This window comes from Rhinoraja longicauda, chromosome 22 (assembly GCF_053455715.1).
Source record: "Rhinoraja longicauda isolate Sanriku21f chromosome 22, sRhiLon1.1, whole genome shotgun sequence".
NCBI lineage: Eukaryota > Metazoa > Chordata > Chondrichthyes > Rajiformes > Arhynchobatidae > Rhinoraja > Rhinoraja longicauda.
The window spans coordinates 5,377,772-5,396,968 of record NC_135974.1 but is presented as its reverse complement, the minus strand read 5'-3'; the positions used below and the strand labels follow the sequence as shown (position 1 = coordinate 5,396,968).

At 49.3% G+C, this 19,197-nt stretch overlaps 1 protein-coding gene across 4 annotated transcripts in view; it reads left to right on the top strand.

The window, feature by feature from the left end:
- The window catches only part of LOC144604356 (protein TMEPAI-like), an 80,587-nt gene that overhangs the window by 58,355 nt on the left and 3,035 nt on the right, over positions 1-19,197 (top strand). For all 4 annotated transcript variants that reach the window (XM_078418656.1, XM_078418654.1, XM_078418653.1 and 1 more), the window contains one exon: positions 8,338-8,492. In XM_078418656.1, the coding sequence (XP_078274782.1) occupies positions 8,338-8,492 (155 nt within the window). The remainder of the gene's footprint in view (positions 1-8,337; positions 8,493-19,197) is intronic.

The window sequence follows — 19,197 nt, the reverse complement described above, 5'->3', positions numbered from 1 at the left end:
TGTACCCCCCAGAACCACTCTCCCCTCGCTCCGTCAGGGCGGCACGGTGGCGCAGCGGTAGAGTTGCTGCCTTACAGCGAATGCAGCGCCGGGGACTCGGGTTCGATCCTGACTACGGGCGCCGTCTGTACGGAGTTTGTACGTTCTCCCCGTGACCTGCGTGGGTTTTCTCCGAGATCTTCGGTTTCCTCCCACACTCCAAAGACGTACAGGTGTGTAGGTTAATTGGCTGGGCAAATGTAAAATAAATTGTCCCTGGTGTGTGTGGGATAGTGTTAATGTGCGGGGATTGCTGGGCGGCGCGGACCCGGTGGGCCGAAGGGCCTGTTTCCGCACTATCTCTAAATCAAAAAAAAAAATGATAATAAAAAGAAATCTCCCGAATCCTTCACCGTAACGCAGCGAGCTGGTCGGTGGAAGTGTCTGCTCTGGGAAGAGAGGATAAATGAATCTGTGGGCCCAGCCAAAATGAGTCAGCAGGGAACTGATTGTCGGAATGTAAATGAACCTTCGCTACTGTCGCGCCACATAGAAAGCCATCATTAACCCAGATTAGATTTTCATAAAATTCAGACAGTTTAAGGTTTTAATACCTGATGTTTGTACGCTGCTCAGACAGCTGTGGGAATGCAGAGTAATGGGGTAGTTTAGGGAGAGCCTTGGATGGCTATGGTTTGTCATAACATTTTTAATGTTTTGAGCACAGTGCCATTGAAAGCCACACTGTTTGAATGGACAGGGCAGGATTCCAGTCTCTCTCCTGTAGCCTCTGTCTTTTTTCTTTCTCTTTGTCATTTTCATTTCTTTCTTTTCCCCTTTTCTCTTCTGTATTTTTATTGCCGCGGTGACTGCTAAAACAGAGACATTCCAGTCGACACTGGCCTGGGGTGTGCAGGAGGAGCTAATTAAACCTATGGCCCAAGCTGGGCAGTGAAGTTATTGGCAGGGTGGAATCGGGCAAGTGTGCTTATCTCCTGGAGACAGATGACAGGAACATATGATTACGTGGGCCTGAAGAAGGGTCCCCACCCGAAACGTCACCCATTCCTTCCCTCCAGAGATGCTGCCTGTCCCGCTGAGTTACTCCAGCATTTTGTTTCTATATGATTACAGTACTTTGCTTGAAGATCTAAGCTTTGGTTAAGGTAGCAAAATAACTGCAGATGCTGGTTGGTACAAATCGAAGGTATCACAAAATGCTGGAGTAACTCAGCGGGTCAGGCAGCATCTCAGGAGAGAAGGAATGGGTGACGTTTCGGGTCGAGACGTCTTCAGAAAGGTCTCGACCCGAAACGTGACCCATTCCTTCTCTCCAGAGATGCTGCCTGACCCGCTGAGTTACTCCAGCATTTTGTGATAAGCTTTGATTAAGCTGCATTTGTTGGTTTTTTTTTCTTTTGTTCCCTCCCAGACTCTGTCCTAGATATCAAATGTCACTGATCTCATAGTGATGAGCACTCTGGAAGCCAAACCTCTGGTGCTGCTGCTGCCCTTGCCAGCCCTGAAAGTCCACACGTTTCACACTCCATTGCCACAGCGTCTCGCGCTCATTAAACGTACAGGCCGGGACCCGAGTTTCCATTCCCACCTCTCCATTGCCCAGACTATTTTTAAACGCAAGCTCTCTCGCTGCAAGGTGCCAAGGATAATCTCAGTGCTAGAAATGGGAAACAAAAAAGACTTTGGTATTCGAGTCACTCGCTGTGTGAAAGTGCTTGTGTGTTTGGCACAAGCCAATCGACGGTGAAGTGAAATTATTTGAGGAACAGTTAAAATGCAAGAAGGTCTGGTGCAGTTAGTCATGCAGTATGAGGGATGGATGCAAAACAAAATGGTGATACGGGGGTTTCAAAGCTTGTATTTCCTAAAATATCCCATCTCCGGTAGATAAGCGATGGAAGTTTACGTGTGGGAGGTGGGGAGTGGCTGACCTTGCGTGGCAATCAGCCAGGCTTCTTCTCACAGTCGTTGTCCCGTAAACCTGCTGGATGGTGCGGACTGAGTACCCGGGCTGTTGATAATCTCACTCCATGCTATCCTGTGCAGAAAATGCACGCAGGCAACAAACTGTCAGGAAATGAATTATTTTGTTTCGGGGAATTATCAGGGAGAAAGTGTACCATCATTTGGGTTTCAATGAGCTTGTGGAATGTGTACAACTGGCACCCACACAAACCCACCCTCTGACCAGACAAGACCGATCAGTGTGCTTCACGCTCGCTGGTGGCCGTGACATTGTGGGTTTACGCTGTTATGCATTGCCCTTTGCATCAGCTTCTTTACTAGACATGAGAAAAGGCAAAGAGTAAGCTAAACTCGATTTCCACAATCCTTTCCTGGCGTTCGGGAGAACTCTGACTGCTTTGCAAACTAGTAGACATCTATCAAGAGTCCCCAAGGACAAATTACTGGTGAAAAATTGAGCAAGGTCTCCCGCTAATTGAATTATAATAGTGATTAGCAGCCGCTTTTGTCTAATCGCTCAATGCTGCTCTTTTATTTTCCCTGTGCAAGAAACTTTCCTCGAGAAACTGGGCAGCGCAAGGGTGCCGCTCACCGTCTTCAGGCACGGTCTTCATCTCGACTGTTCCCTATCTCCCTTCCCCCTCTGCTCTGCAATCGACAATGAGCAGTCCTCATGCTCAAGGGGATTTGTAGAGGATGCTAATGGGTGGGAAACGTTTGAATTATTGGCCCCTTATGGTTTAGTTTTTTTTTTAAATGACAGCATGATATTAAAATATTTACATAACTTTGTTTTACAAATATTGGTCTTGATGATTTTTGCACAGCTTGTGCCATTCCCTCTCTCCACCACTAGCCCTTCATCCTTTTATGGTTACATTTCTAGCTAATCACCCTGCTCATTCTTCCTTCTCCCCTCTCCCGTCAGGCAGACGGACAATACAGTAGCTTGGAAGCACACACCACTAGACTGGGGGACAGCTTCTCCCCCTCTGTTATCAGGCTTCTGAACGGTGCCACCTTACACTAGGGCACTGTCCGATTCCCCTCTCCCCATTGGATAGCGTGCAAAACTAAGCTTTTCACTGTACCTCGGTACACATGGCAATAATAAGCCCAAACCCAAAGATTCCCATTGGTGGAATTGGAGGAGAGCCCTCTCCAAACAGGGACTTTTGGATGCAGTGGCCAATCCAAAGTGAGCACTGATCACTAGTGTTTACACAATTGAATGTCAACGGTACTTTATTTGACACATCAAAGGTATTTATTCACAAAATGCTGGAGTAACTCAGCAGGTCAGGCAGCATCTCAGGAGAGAAGGAATGGGCGACGTTTTGGGTCGAGACCCTTCTTCAGACTGAAGAAGGGTCTCGACCCGAAACGTCCCCCATTCCTTCTCTCCTGAGATGCTGCCTGACCTGCTGAGTTACTCCAGCATTTTGTGAATAAATACCTTCGATTTGTACCAGCATCTGCAGTTATTTTCTTACACTTTATTTGACACATGTACCGAGGTACAGTGAAATTCATTTTGGCATACAGTTCAGTGCAAGTATCACTTTACATAAGAACTTAGATGCACCGCTTTGGGAAGCTTTATAGGTTTAATCGTTGGTGTGTGCATTGATGATATGATCCAATGACATTTAAGGGAATTCAAACCAGTTATCTTCAGTGTCACCTGTACTTTGGCTGTAGGAAGTGGCAGGTTAACCCATACTTGGGATCCAGTACTTGGACACTTGCCAACAGAACAAGCAGAGGAAGCCATTTGGCCCATCATTGCCTTGTCTGGCTCTTCCCTTGTTCTCTCCTGTAGCCATTGGAACTTAACTGAATGCACATCAAACGTCCTCTGAACATTACCAGTCTGCTTCTGTCACTTTCAGATAATGGACTCGCGATCATCACTTGCATTTTTAATAAATAGTTGCATCTTTTCCTCTGGTTCTTGTACTTATTATCTTAAATCTATGTGCAATGATTAATAATCCTCCTTTCAATGGAAACAATTTTCTAAACAGTAAAATCTGCCTTTAGACTTTAGAGATTTAGCGTGGAAACAGAGCCTTCGGCCTACCGAGTCCACGCTGACCAGCGATCACCCTGTACATTAGCATTACCCTACACACTAGGGACAATTTTTACCAAAGCCAATTAACCTACAAACCTGTACGTCTTTGGAATGTGGGAGTAAACTGGAGCACCCGGAGAAAACCCCTGTGGTCACAGGGAGAACGTACAAACCCCATACACACAGCACCCATAGTTAGGATCAAACCCCGGCCTCTGACACCGTGAGGCATCGTCTCTACCGCTGTCCCACTGTCCAGCCTTCTCCAAGAAGAACATGGTTTTTGACCATCTCTGGCTTGCCCAGCATTAAGGCCAGTGTATTTGCCCTGCCTCTTCCTCCCACATCTTGCACGGGTCTCTATATTGGGCACTCTTTGTGGTCCACCCTTCTTGCTCGGCTGGGTCCCATGTGGTGGCTTGCCGAGTGTTCCTGCTGTGGGATATTGTGAATGTCAAGTCATTGGCAGAGAGGTCTGGCAGAGGTTACTACGTATGGCGTTCCTGCCCTCATGGGTGCCACCTGCCAGGTTAGGGGGAGGTTGCAGGTCGCAATGGCAATCTCTCCGAGCTGTAAATCCCAGGTGATGGAGAAGGGGGAAAGGAGCAACGATACTGTCTTTGCAATGTCCTTCCAACTGCAGAGTCACCTCCGTCCCATTGTGACGAGTCTTTCAGGATAACAGGGCACTGGAAAAGGAAATGGAAACAGGTCTCCCCGTCCCCCAAGTCCAACAATTCACTCATGTTTACACTAGTCCCCCTCCCCCCCCCAATCCTTCCACTCACCCATCCACCCCCCCCACCTCCCCCATAGGTTTGGTATCGGGGAGGGGGGTGTGCTAATTTCCTGAATTCAGGCCATCCTGAAGTGCTATGTGGCTAGATGTGCTGTGTGAAATGCTGTGAAAGTCTGATCTGCTGACATTTGTACGGGTGGATTTTAGCCAGGGAACAACTATATAATGAATTCTATCATGAACTGCCGTGCTGCTGGTCTTTAATGCACATGTTTGAGCCCAGGGAATGTTTAGGGTGGGATGGACTACACTGGTTGAATGCGTGTGGAAAGAACAGGCCGCTCCAGTCTGGGGACTGTCCCACTGACAGAGGGTCATAAACGGTTTGCTTCCCTGAGTCTGTGTAGCAGCTGAGGGTTGCGGCTACCCTTGTATAGAGTGTGGGTTGCGTTCATGACGGGCCAGGCACTCTTGGCTCTGTCAGGGCACTAGGTGACAGTTTAGTCCCACTAAGTATGGCCTTGATTTGGATTACTCATTCTGCCCGTGACAGCTGTTCAATCCCCCTCCTATCTGCATTCACGTCACAGTCTCCGGACCTCGCTGGGACTCGCTGCTAATATAACGATGTGCAAAGCAGCAGCAAATTGTCTGCATACACCTCTTCCCCCCGCCCCGGCCCCTTGCCAATCTCCAGAGGAGCTGACCCAAACTTTAGTGTTAAAATCCATCATGTGTAGCCCAGGCCAGCCCCCAGCCAGAGGAGTGCTTGGCTACGGTTCATGATGTGAATGCCTGATGTAGTGCTGACTGCCAGACTGTCCTCGAGTCCACCTCTCCTGTCTGCCGGCCGACCTGCTCTCGGCTGTGTCAGCAGTGAAGACGCACGCCTGAGGTGGCAGCAGTTAAGAACAAGAATGATGGTCATTTACATCCGGGGGGGGGGGGGGGGGAGAGGTTTGATGATGGGGGGGGGGGAGATGGGGTTGATGGTGGGGGGGAGAGTGGGTTGATGGTGGGGGGGAGAGTGGGTTGATGGTGGGGGGGAGAGTGGGTTGATGGTGGGGGGGAGAGGGGGTTGATGGTGGAGGGGGAAGGGGGTTGATGGTGGGGAGGGGGTTGATGGTGGAAGGGGGAAGGGGGTTGATGGTGGGGAGAGGGGGAGGGGGTGCTTTCTGACCATTTTTAACATATTGAAAAAGAATCCCTGATTTGACAAAGGAATGTGTTAGTAGGGTCTTTTGCGTCCACTTTTAACTTTTGCTCTCTGCCTGAAGGAAATGTTCCTCGCTGTACAGCAATGATGCCGCTGTGAATTGACCTTGTGGGGGGTAGAGAGAGGGTGGAGTGGAGAGGGGACAGGGCAAAGGCTTAAATGCTGTCACTGGGCTATCGTGGTGCTGCAACTCCTTGTATGCTTTTAAATAGCACCCCACTGAGTTTTGATTTTATGTGTAAGCCACTGGGTTCAAGTGTGTGTGCGTGTTACTCACCGTTTCCCATTCTCCACACATCCGCTCTCGAAGACTCTTGCAAGCCTCACTGACTACTTCTAACAAGGTCGCCTTGTTAATGTAATACCCAAGAACTGTCTGGACATTCAGGTTATAAGTTTATTCTTGGTGACTGCTTCATTCATGTGATAGTTTTCCTCCATTTTGTTCAGAACAATCTTAGTTTTTTTTAAAACCATGAACCTAAATTTTTATCAATGAATTGTCTCTTCCCGAACTAATTTTATACCCACCACTTCTGAATCATTGCAAAGTAAAATTTAGCGAGACGCTTTGGGGCTTCAGTCTGACGTTCAGGGGAAGGGTCTAGTTTTCCAACACGGTGTAATTAAGGACAAAGGCTGGCTTTCCCAGTCACATCCAACAAAGGTTAGCCCGGGCACATTTATAGTGCTTTGGTCAAAAGGAGTAGACGAGTGTAAAGAGAGACGGTCAGGGAGGAAATGTCTGCATTTGGGCAGCTATTGGCATGGCTGTCAGTGGGAAAATCAGGAGCTAAAGGGTCCCGTCCCCCCCCCCGAGCTTCAACAATCTGAGGAGCTGCTGCATCTACTGGGGTGAGCCCCACAGCTCCCTGCCTTCACACAACAACTTCTGCTGTAGCTCACCTTGCCCCCCCTGTGGACCCCCTGTGTGGGACACCTAGCCACAGCCTGCTATTTGGTCGCCTGTCCTAGTTCTCCGCAGCTGCCTGCCCTCGGCCTCCTCACTTGTGCAGCAGGGTGCGACATGAACTCTCATTGTTCACCCAGCTGTGTTGTAGGCCAGCCGAGTTACTGCCTTCCTGCTCCTGTGAACCAGATTTGATACCAACCTCTGGCAATGTCTGTATGAAGTTCACACGTTCTCCCCGTGACCACATGGGATCCCCCCCCCCCCACCCATAGATGGGAATATGGGGAGACTCAAACTGTGTGTCTAGATGGGTGTTTGCTGGTCAGTATGGATTCAGTGGCCTGATGACCTGTCTCTGTGTGTGTGCAGTGTGTCTCTGCTGTGTGTGCAGTGTGCGTACTGTGTGTCTGTGTATCTGTGTCGTGTGCTGTGTCTGTCCACCTGTGCTGTGTGCCGCGTGCTTTGTGTGTCTGTGCGGCTGTGTGTCTGTACACCTGTGCCATGTGCTGTGTGTGTGTCTGTGTGTGTGTCTGTGCACTGTGTGGCTGTGTGTCTGTCCACTGTACAACTGTGCTGTGTCTTCCCATTTTGATTTCTAACCCATTGTTTATCTGTAATAATTCCTTCTATTATTTAATCTCTTCTTCCCTTTTTTAATCCTGTAGATGCTTCCATTTTTTCTGCATCTTAGTTGTCTCGTTCTCCACAGATGCCACCTGACCCACATTCCCAGCATTTCATTTCTTCCCCCCCCCCCCCAGTTTCCACCTGTTCCCTGGCCCTGCTGCTCACATGGATTAGGGGTCCACCTGTCACACCTTGAGTGATTCTTTGTGCCTTGTCAAAGCAGTTCTGTACCAACCACAGAGCAACATGGTGCAGACCCTTCCTCACCAGCCTGTGCTGTGGTGTAACAGTGACAAACCCATCCCTATCAGGACTGTATCTCAGTGTTACACAGTGACAGACCTGTCCCTATTGGGACTGTACCCAGTGTTATACAGTGACAGACCTGTCCCTATTGGGACTGTACCCAGTGTTATACAGTGGCCCTGTCCCTATTGGGACTGTACCCAGTGTTATACAGTGGCAGTTCTGTCCCTACCAGGACCATACCCGTGTTATACAATGGACCTGTCCCTACCAGGACCATACCCGTGTTATACAGCGGCCATGTCCCTATTGGGACTGTACCCAGTGTTATACAGTGACAGGTCTGTACCCACCAGTACTGTATTGCTGTGTAAGCAAGGTCCAGGCCACCTGCTTCCAAGGTGCTTGTGACTGACAGCCACGCGTGGCTGGTGCCTTGTGATGAATGGAGCGAGAGTTGTTCCCCGGCAGTGTGTTACCAGTTAGGTGGCTGAGCTTTTCCAGGTTTGCTCCCAGCAGTGTCTCACGTTGGCCCCTTCTCTTTTCTGTTGCAGCTGAGCTGGAGTTTGTGCAGATAATCGTGATTGTGGTGGTGATGATAGTGATGGTCGTGGTCATCACCTGCCTCCTCAACCACTACAAACTCTCCACAAGATCGCTAATAAACAGACAGAGCCAAATGCGAAGGCAAGAAGGCAGCCTGCAGTCGGTAAGATGCCCTTCCCAAGCCTCCACCCTCCAAGGGCTTTGAACATAATCGTCTGTGTACACTGAACCCAGAGTTGAAATTCCAACTGAAGTCAATGAATAGGATACTTAGTGAGCTGAAATATCCCCTTACCCGCCCGGTCATCCCGCCCGGAGTGTGGTCGAGAGTGTTTCATTGTCGTGTGTGTCTGGACACGAACAATGACATTCCTACTTGCGGCAGCTTTATTAGCGTATTGACCGCTCAAGGCAACAAATGAATACACGATAACACAATAAATTAGTTCTACTAGGTAAGCAGACTGTAAGGGTGCAGGCCAGAGTACACAGTGCAACCTTATCCAGAGTCAACAGTAGCTCGTTGCTGAGGAAGGGCGGTGATGCAGCTGATGGAGTGCTTTTGCAGTACAATGCATCTGCGATTGTCATCGTAGGGACCCTAACACCTAATACGTACTCACGAGCCAGCTGCTCTGTCCTTAGTGACGTTCATTGGGGAAAAAATGTTTCACTAGATGTAGGAGAGAACTCTCATAGTCTGCGTTCAGTTGCATCACCTGGAGCAAAGGGCTGGCGGTGCAGGCTTAGTACTGGGCTCAGACCGAGAGTGTCGGTGAGACTACACTACACAGCAACAGAGTCTGAGGTCAATTCCACCAACAGTTGCCTGCAGGCGACCAGCCCAAGCGCTGTCGGGACACAAGGGTTGCCCAAAGCAGCAAACATACAGTAAACATCTTGGGTGTCTCTCCTGGCCTTTTATAATAAGCACCTGCCCTGCCCCTCCCCATCCCAGCTCCTGAGGGGCGGTGCAAGGGTTAAACTTGCACATGCGTGTGTTTTCCGTCTCGCTGCCAGCACTGGAGAGGGAAGTAAATGTAGAGTTGCAAGTTGTGGGTGAGAGAACCTGAGAAAAGACTGACAGTAAGATGAGCTGCGTCAATGTTTGGGCTGCCATTGCTGTGCGTTCACTCCAAGGTGCCCTCATGTTGGGGAGGGCAGTGAATAACTGCTGCCCACCTGGACCAAAGCCAGTGTTAGCTTTTTAGTTTTAGAGATACAGCGCGGAAACAGGCCCTTTGGCCCACCGGGTCCGCGCCGACCAGCGATCCCCGCACACTAACACAATCCTACACACACACACACACACAAGGGACAATTTTTACATTTACCATGCCAATTGACCTACAAACATGTACGTCTTCGGAGTGTGGGAGGAAACCGAAGATCTCGGAGAAAACCAACGGGGAGAACGTACAAACTCCGTACAGACAGCGCCCGTAGTCGGGATCGAACCCGGGTCTCCGGCGCTGTAAGGCAGTTGCTCTACCGCTGCGCCACCGTGCAGTCGCTGCGTAGAGCAGTGGGAACGGCACCGGAAGGCTTTGCTCTTGCACCAAGTCCCCACAGTGCTGACTGGTATCACTGATGTACATGCGCTGCCGTTCCCAGAGTGGCCACTTCCACGCGCGGCTCCTCGCCACGGCTGTACGGAGTGCCCCTGCAGCACATGCCCAGCTTGTACTGCCAGCTGCACGTGGAGCTGCAACAGATGGGAGTGGGTAGATTTATTCTGTCACATGTGCTGTGCCCTATGAAAGTGACCCAAATAGTGAGGCTGCTTGTGTGGAAACAGGCCCACCTCAGTAACCCAAGAGGTACAAATGACCTCCACATTGAACAGCACATCCTGCACCTGAGCACAGTGGGAAATGACAGTTCCATTAATCAGGACTAACGTCTCTGCGGTAGATTGATGAGCAGCCCTTGATCTGAATCCTCAGGCATGACCTGCAAGTGAGGAACCCATTGTATGTACTCTGAGTGAAGGCTTGTGAGTTAATGGCCCTGTCATTTGAGACGGGGCACCTGGCTCAGATACACCTCGCCAACTCCATCTGACGACCTGTCTTTGGAGAGACAACACACGGCGTCACGTCTCCCTGACATTGCACCTGTGGTGTCAGTGTGTTTCTAAAGTCGAGAGCGTTTCTACTCTGGAATCTCCTCGCCAGCCGGCGATGCTCAGACTGATATGTCCCTGTTAACTAATCCAAGTTGGCCGCAGGTCACCCGCCTGACAGTTGCTGTCGTCAGTCAGCTGCTGCTGCTGCCGCTGCCTCCCATCCGGTCTGGCTGTGAACCTGCCTGGCTTCCTCCAACCCTGCAGCCCAACGCAGCATGGGTCCAGCCAAAGATCGGCTTCACTCCTGACAGGGGAAATGAACCAGAGTACGAGGACGGTCTGACGCGTTCAGTTCTCCTCCTGGCCATGTACTGTGCACGGCCCTGTTTCACAGAGTGGAGAGGTGCTTCCCCACAGCTTGATGTGTTTTTAGATTTAGATTTAGAGAAACAGCGCGGAAACAGGCCCTTCGGCCCACCGGGTCCGCGCCGCCCAGCGATCCCCGCACATCAACACTATACTGCACACACTAGGGACAATTTTTTACATTTTGCCCAGCCAATTAACCTACATACCTGTACGTCTTTGGAGTGTGGGAGGAAACCGAAGATCTCGGAGAAAACCCACGCAGGTCACGGGGAGAACGTACAAACTCCGTACAGACAGCGCCCGTAGTCAGGATCGAACCTGAGTCTCCGGTGCTGCATTCACTGTAAGGCAGCAACTCTACCGCTGCGCCACCGTGCCACTGTTACCCCCTCTACAGATCCAGGGTAAAAGTCATTCTACCCCTGCAGTCTGTGAATGATTCATGGGTAGGGGCCTTGACAACAATCAGGGCAGCGTTTAATCCGGTCGAGATGCAGGCAGGGTGAACTTGTTTTCCCTTCGGTGACTCCTTGAACGACACCAACTCCCATCTTGCAATGTAATTAGCATTTATTTTCACTGCATTCCCAGACTTGCACGTGGCACTAGCTTCTATTTGTAACCCTTTCTTCAACCACTTTCTCATCGGTTTTTATGTCTATCCTCTCAACACTGGCAAAGAGCCCCAAACTGTGATAAATCCCCAATAAACTTTAGCGTGACTTCTCGTACCTCTGGGTTGGCTTACGGAATAATGGGGTCAGATTTAAACATCAGACTAGATTATCTTCGAGTCTAATTCTTGCGTCATTCCAAAGGTATTTTCTGTCGGGGAGGGGGGGAGTTTTCTCCAGTCTAGAAATGACTAAACTTGCATTAAAAGTGTGTCACAGGAATTTGCGTATCACTGAAGTCTTTGCCAAGTCATTTAAAAAAAATGAGCACAGCTGGGCCCCTTCAAGGAATCTGATTTGTGTTCCCTTTGGAAGAGGAGTGAGTGGGGAAGTGTAAGCACAGACCTGAAGTTGAGTGGCATCTCCGTGCTTTCGGGGAATCATCAGTGGCTTTGAAAGCCAAGTTGTTTGGAGTTTCCTGCAATTATAGACAATAGGTCTATTCGGCCCTTTGAGCCAGCACCGCCATTCAATGTGATCATGGCTGATCATTCTCAATCAGTACCCCGTTCCTGCCTTCTCCCCATACCCCCTGACTCCGCTATCCTTAAGAGCTCTATCCAGCTCTCTCTTGAATGCATTCAGAGAATTGGCCTCCACTGCCTTCTGAGGCAGAGAATTCCACAGATTCACAACTCTCTGACTGAAAAAGTTTTTCCTCATCTCAGTTCTAAATGGCCTACCCCTTATTCTTAAACTGTGGCCCCTTGTTCTGGACTCCCCCAACATTGGGAACATGTTTCCTGCCTCTAACGTGTCCAACCCCTTTGAAAATCTTATACGTTTCTCCAAACCCTCTCGACATGAGCCCTGCTAGAATATTGTACCCGGTACTGGTGGCAGCGGATAGACGCAAAATGCTACGGTAACTCCGCGGGAATCGAGATCCTTCTTCACACTGTCTGGGGAAATGGGCCAGATTTTGAGGAAGGTATCACAAAAAAGCTGGAGTAACTCAGCTGGTCAGGCAGCATCTCAGGAGAGAAGGTATCACCAAAAGCTGGAGTAACTCAGCTGGGCAGGAGTTTGAGGAAGATCTGACGCGTTTGTTCCTTCTCTCCAGAGACGCTGCCTGTCCCGCTGAGTTACTCCAGCATTTTGGGTCTACCTTCCGTGTAAACCAACATCTGCATTTCCTTCCTACACACACAATGGTATGTAACTTTGGAATCCAACTGAACAACAAGGGCAGGGCATTGTGTCATCTAATGGAGAAGGGAAAGGCAAGCTGGCCAACCTGTTACTGGAATAGCAGCCTCCTGTAACCTTGCCTTGAGCTCTCCAGTTGTCCCCTGCAATCACCATTATCGTGCTTGACATTTCTCGGTGCACCTGTGGTCTTGCTCCCTGCCAGCCGTCTCCTGCCCTTCCTGCGCAGATGGTTCATGGCAAGTCTGTGAGAGTGAGTGAGTGAGCAAAGGGGGGTGGATATCCATTTGTGCTGCATGCAGTTATTTCTGCTGTGTGTTGTGCGGTCTCAGTGTGATCCAGGTGTTCAAACTGTGCCTGAAAGTACAGAATGCTCCATTTTAAGCACAATTCTCCCCCCCCCCCCCCACCCCTCCTCCTTCAAATCTCCAGCCTATAATAAATCCATGGCAATATCAAGGGAGTTTCATGCTACCAGAGCCAAAGTCATTCTTGTGCTGTCTTTGGACGGCACAGTGTACAGCCGTTAGAGCTGCAGCTCACAGAGCTGGTGACCTGGGTTAAATCCTGACCTCAAATGCTGTCTCAATGGAGTTTGCATGTTTTCCTTTGACCACGTGAATTCCCCTATGCGTGCTCTGGTTTCCTCTCACATCACAAAGACGTGCGACTCTGAGTCTACGCTAAGGATCATCTAGTTCAGGTGGACGTAAGCAAATCCCACGGCACTGTTGGAGCAGAGGAACATTGAGGCAGAGGAATTCTCTGTCTCAGAAGGGCCTGTTTCCGCGCTGTATCTCTCAAACTAAAACTTAAAAAAAAGATGTCCTTGTTTATAAAAATAAAAACATGCAGATCCAAAAATAAAACTTGTACTACACGCATCAGGCCAGGCAGCATCTGGGAAGAGGGTAAAAAGGTTAACGTTTCAAGCAAAGGCCTTCTGTCAGAACTGGACAAAGTAAGAAAACAAGTGTGTTCAATGTTTCAGATGGGGAAGGGTAGAAAGAGAATGAGATAGGTGGAAACAAGATAATACAAACACCATTGCCATGGCATTGGAAAAGGTGTAAATAAAGAGAGGTCCGTGAAGGCAGAAGAAAGAAAGGGAACTCTCGCACACCTACAGGCAACTTGAACGAACAGAGACTGCTGGCATTGGCTCGGGCACGTTCCAGTCCATGGCTCAACATAATTCAATAATTCCGGACAACCAGCCTGTCCATAGATAGACACAAAATGCCAGAGTAACTCAGTGGGTCAGGCAGCATCTCTAGATAAAAGGACTAGGTGACATTTCAGGTCGAGACCCTTCTTCACACTGAGAATCAGCCTGTCTTGTTTGTGTTGGAACACCCATTCTGGTGAGAAGTCAACAAATTCCAATATTGCTTTCCTGATCCTACCTGATCAGATTTCCAGTAACTGGTGTTTTTGGCTTTTGCCAAAATCTACAATTGGATTTGTTTCCCCGCTCCTTGCATTTCTCCCTGTGTTTACAGCCTTTCCAGTGGATCAGCTGTGATTCACCAGTCTCACACCCTCTCCCCACCAACACCATTGCCACCTTGTCATCTCGGTTCACCTGGGTCTCTACTTCTTCACAGGCATTCCCTCTGCCCATCCGTCCACCTGAAAGATTCATCGTTTTTCACTGACCACAGAGGCTGCCGGACCTGCTGAGTGTTTCCAGCATTTTCTGGTTAGCTATCTTTCCGTGCGGCCTGCTGAATCTCAGGCTCTGGAGGGAATGTTTTCTAAGTTGCCTCTTGGTAACAATGCCTTTTTTTAGATCGTCGCAGAATAATTCAACATCGCTAGACTTGTCACTGAAACATCACGCGTTCTTCTGTTAAAACCAGGAACAAACCTAGACGTGTGATGTACATTCTGTGAGAAGCAAACAGCCAAGGCAAGATGGCCAACTCACAGCAAAGGATCAAAAGACAAAAACACTCACACACTTAGATCGACGGGTAAACTTGGCCCAAGCATGCACATTCACACCCTCCTGCGCTCATCTCTGGAGTGAAGTGTAGTGTAGGTGAGGTAGCCGTTCCAAGCGCAATGCAATTCCTTCCAGGGGCTGGGGACACTGCCACCCTATCAAACTGAAGTCTCCCTGTCTACATTGGCAGGTCTTGGTTAAACTGAATTTTGTGACACCTTTGCGTCGTTGACCCGATTGTCTTGTCCGTTGAAGGGGAAGAGGGCAAGGAGATCTTGGATACGGAGCAAGGAGAATACGATTGCCCCTCGCCCTCGCACGCTGGAGAGGAGCAGAGTTCCAGATCAGTGTTGCTAATGAAGAGGTCATACGTGTTGACATTCACGTGTGTCTGCACTGTTCAGTCACCTCCAGATGCGCTTCCCCGCTAATCAGTCACTGGGGATCCAGTGTGTAGGAAGGAACTCCAGATGCTGGTTTAAACCAAAGATAGCAAAAATGCTGGAGTAACTCAGCGTCCTTCATCTCTGGAGAGAAGGATTGGGATGCAGTGCTTGGAGGCGGTTCAGCTGTTCTACGACATTGGAGCAATCACACCACCTACTGGAGACGGCGTTCATTGCAGCCACTTCTCACTCCCAGGATTAGTGAGAGGCTTCTGAGCTCGCCTTGCTTTCTGTGAAAAAGAATGGTCAAGATTTGTTTGGAATGGGATCAGTGGTTTAAAATCTTTTTGGCGAGGAGAATGCCTTTATCAACTTTTGTTCATTCGAATATTTCTTCACAGCCCAGACACTCGTAGATGTGTTGTTCAACGGATAGAAGGAGAAAATGCTCTGTGCTTTTAGTTTTTGGACTCCTTGTCCTTTTGTATGAACATTGCAGCCATTTGCGTGGTCTATGAATTGTGCTTTTATTGGGTGAGTGTCTAGCTCTGATGACAATCCATCTATTGAGATAAAACGAGGGAGTGACTGGAAACCACAAGCACCACTGGGGAGGGAGGGAGGGAGTGAGTGAGTGTAGGAAGACACTGCCGATGCTGGTTTACACCGAAGATGGACACAAAATGCTGGAGTAACTCAGCGGGGCAGGCAGCATCTCTGGAGAGAAGGAATATGGGTGCCATTTCGGATCGAGGCCCTTCAGACCCGGGTCTCGACCCAATGCGTTACCCATTCCTCCCTATCCAGAGATGCTGCATGTCCCGCTGAGTTACTCCAGCATTTTGTGTCTAATTAGGGAGGGAGTGACTGGGAATGGGTGGACACTAGGGAGGGAGTGACTGGGAATGGGGGACAACAGGGAGGGAGTGACTGGGAATGGCGGACACCAGCGAGGGAGTGACCGGGAATGGCGGACACCAGGGAGGGAGTGATGGGGCACAGTGGACACTGCAGAATGAAGAGATCCTTCACCAGGGAGAGGGGATATTGACCCTACGCATTGAGCTCCTTGTGCGAGAGAACCCTATACTATTTTGGAAAGGGCTGCAAGTTGTTCAATGCCTTGATGCAACAGCTGAGTTAGAGATGTGGGAAAATAACTGCAGATGCTGGTACAAATCGAAGGTATTTATTCACAAAATGCTGGAGTAACTCAGCAGGTCAGGCAGCATCTCAGGAGAGAAGGAATGGGTGACGTTTCGGGTCGAGACCCTTCTTCAGACTGAGTTAGAGATGTGATTGGGAGCGGTGGGAGCCGGTGGAATGTTCGATGCTCTTATAAAGCAGCGGTCGGTGTGGCTTTGCATTCCTCGATGCTACAGCCTGCAGGATACACGTGGCCACTCATTGCTTCATCCTCTGCCACGTGGACTTTTCTTAACGCTAAACCATAAGAACAGAAAATGGGAGCAGGAATAGGCCACGGCTCCTCATGCCTGCCCTGCCTCTTAATAAGTATCATGGCTGATCGATGCTCTTCTGTGCCAGCTCCCCACAATCTACAGGCCTTGCTTCCTAATTGTCAGCTTCCAAAAATACTTACTCGAATGTCTTCTGTTTCAAAAAGGAATGAACAGATTGGTGATGGTTTATCATTGCCATGTGTTCTGAGATGCAGTGGTGAACTTTGGTATCCAGGCAGCTCATGCCAAACATCAAACTATTACAGTGGTACCATTGTACCAGTACAATGAGTACAACAGGTGGTGCCAAGAGAAACAAATACCTGCGTTCAGAATACAGTGTCACACCTACAGGGAAAGTGCAGATAAATGAAATGCAATGGCTGCAACACGATAAGATTGGAAAATCAGGGATGCATTATCAGCTTAGAGAGGTCCATGCCTGAATCTGGTGGTATGATGCCAAGCTTTCAACCTTTGGTATCTTCTGTCCAACAGGAAGGGGGGGAAGAGGGAATGACCGACCGGGATGCAAGTGGTCTTTGTTTCTGTTGGCTGTTTTCCCAAGGCAGCATGAAGTGCAGATGGAGTTGATGAGGGATTGCTGGAGTTGTATTGTGGAACACATTCCCCCTCTCCTCTGCTCCGTCCTCCTGTACCCTCTTCACTATGGGGTATGCTCATCACTCACTTGCTCACTCTCCCCTGGGCCTTCACAGTTGGCCGGGGCAGGAGGGGGGAGGAAGAACATGTCCCTTTCCATTTGGCCTTGGAATGAATTGGCCTCGTATCGTTCACTAATGTTCTTGAACCACACAATTGCTGGATCAGGGCAATGTACAGAATGTAAAGGACAGGCGAAACATTGGGATCAAGCGCAGGTGGGGCTTTGCATGGAGTATTTGGGGGCTTTGTAGTGCCTGTAATAAGGAATAGTTGATTAAAGAAAGTATGCAGTTTGAGGGAAGAGAGACAGATTTAGGACCAACTGACTTTATGGAGGATAATGGGCAAGCTGGGCTGTTTGCACCAATCCACCTGTCTGCTGTAGTTCAGACCCCAGAGCAGCTAATGAGAGATGGTACAGTTTCACTCTGCCTCGGGTTGCCCAGTCTGATGAAGGCCGTACCCCACCAGAAAGTGTTTCAATCCTCAACATCATATTAACAAACCTATGATGAGAGAGATGCCTCTGATCACTTGCAGCACAGTCACTGGCTGCTAACCACATCTGACAGTTTGCAGGTTTCAATGTGGTAACCACGGGATAATCTGTGTGAGGAATATTGATTGAATGTTGCTGGATGAAGATTGGCCTGGCCGCGGTCGAGGGAGCTGGTACGCTGGTGTACGGACAATTTCCCCGCGTGTGCCCGGCATTGTACAATCATTCACTGTCACCAAGGAGTAAACAGGATCAGTCGCTCGGTCCGAGGGGCATTGTCTATGTTCTTCTGCCCTTTGAGGTTTTTAAACTGTCTGAAGAAAGAGTCAATGCCCCAAAAGTGTCCATTTCCTTCACAGATGCTGCCTGGCCCGCTGAGTTACTCCAGCACATTGATTGATGCATTCAGCCATGTCTGGGAGTTACGTGCTGGTGGCTATATGCTGCATCTGTACAGTGTAGATCTTCCAAAGCTGGGCTGACCCTTGATGGTGGAGTGCTGGTGGGGGCCAGTCCCCCAAACTTCATGACGGCAGCAAGGGGTGTTGACTTTAAAGTGGCTCACGCTAGGACGGGTACATGAATGGGGAAAGTTTAGCGAGATACAGGCAGGTGGGACTAATATAGATCTTGGTCGGCATAGGCAGGTTGGGCCGAAGGGCCTGCTTCCATGTTGTATGACTAATATGTAGGAAGGAACTGCAAATGCTGGTTTAAACCAAAGATCGACACAAAAAGCTGGAGTAACTCAGCAGGTCGGACAGCATCTCTGAAGAAAAAAATGAACTGCCTCAACCAGAAACGTCATCTATTCCTTTTCTCCAGAGATGCTGCCTGACCCGCTGAGTTACTCCAGCATTTTGTGTCTAATTTCAGTTTAATGGGTAACTGACTCCTCTCCCGAACAGTCTGAGGTGCAGCTGGGAGGAGGGTTGACAGTTTTGAGACCAATCTCAACACGTGCTGCCAGGAGGTAAAGACCATAGATGTCTGGGGTCCCTAGTGTGTGTAGGATAGTGTTAATGTGCAGGGATCGCTGGGCGGCGCGGACTCGGTGGGCCGAAGGGCCTGTTTCCGTGCTGTATCTCTAAATCTAAAATCTCACCTACAGTCTGTGCCTTACTCCTCCATCTCACTTCTGTACACTGTATGTCTTCCCTCCTCGCTGTGAGTCCTGATGCATGGCCAATTGACCATCCTTTTGTCTCCACAGATGCTGCACAACCTGCTGGGTTTTCCAGCAGTTTTGGGTTTTGCTGCAATAAGTAGGGAGCATGGGGATGTATATAGAGGTTACATTGTGATGGAGCCTTTGTTCCCAGCCTGAGAAGAAGATTGCCATGGATATTAAATAATGCATCCTGCTGTTTAAGAATACAGTTTAAGAATAAGGGGTAGGCCATTTAGAACTGAGATGAGGAAAAACTTTTTCAGTCAGAGAGTTGTGAATCTGTGGAATTCTCTGCCTCAGAAGGCAGTGGAGGCTAATTCTCTGAATGCATTCAAGAGAGAGCTAGATAGAGCTCTTAAGGATAGCGGAGTCAGGGGGTATGGGGAGAAGGCAGGAACGGGGTACTGATTGAGAATGATCAGCCATGATCACATTAAATGGCGGTGCTGGCTCGAAGGGCCGAATGGCCTACTCC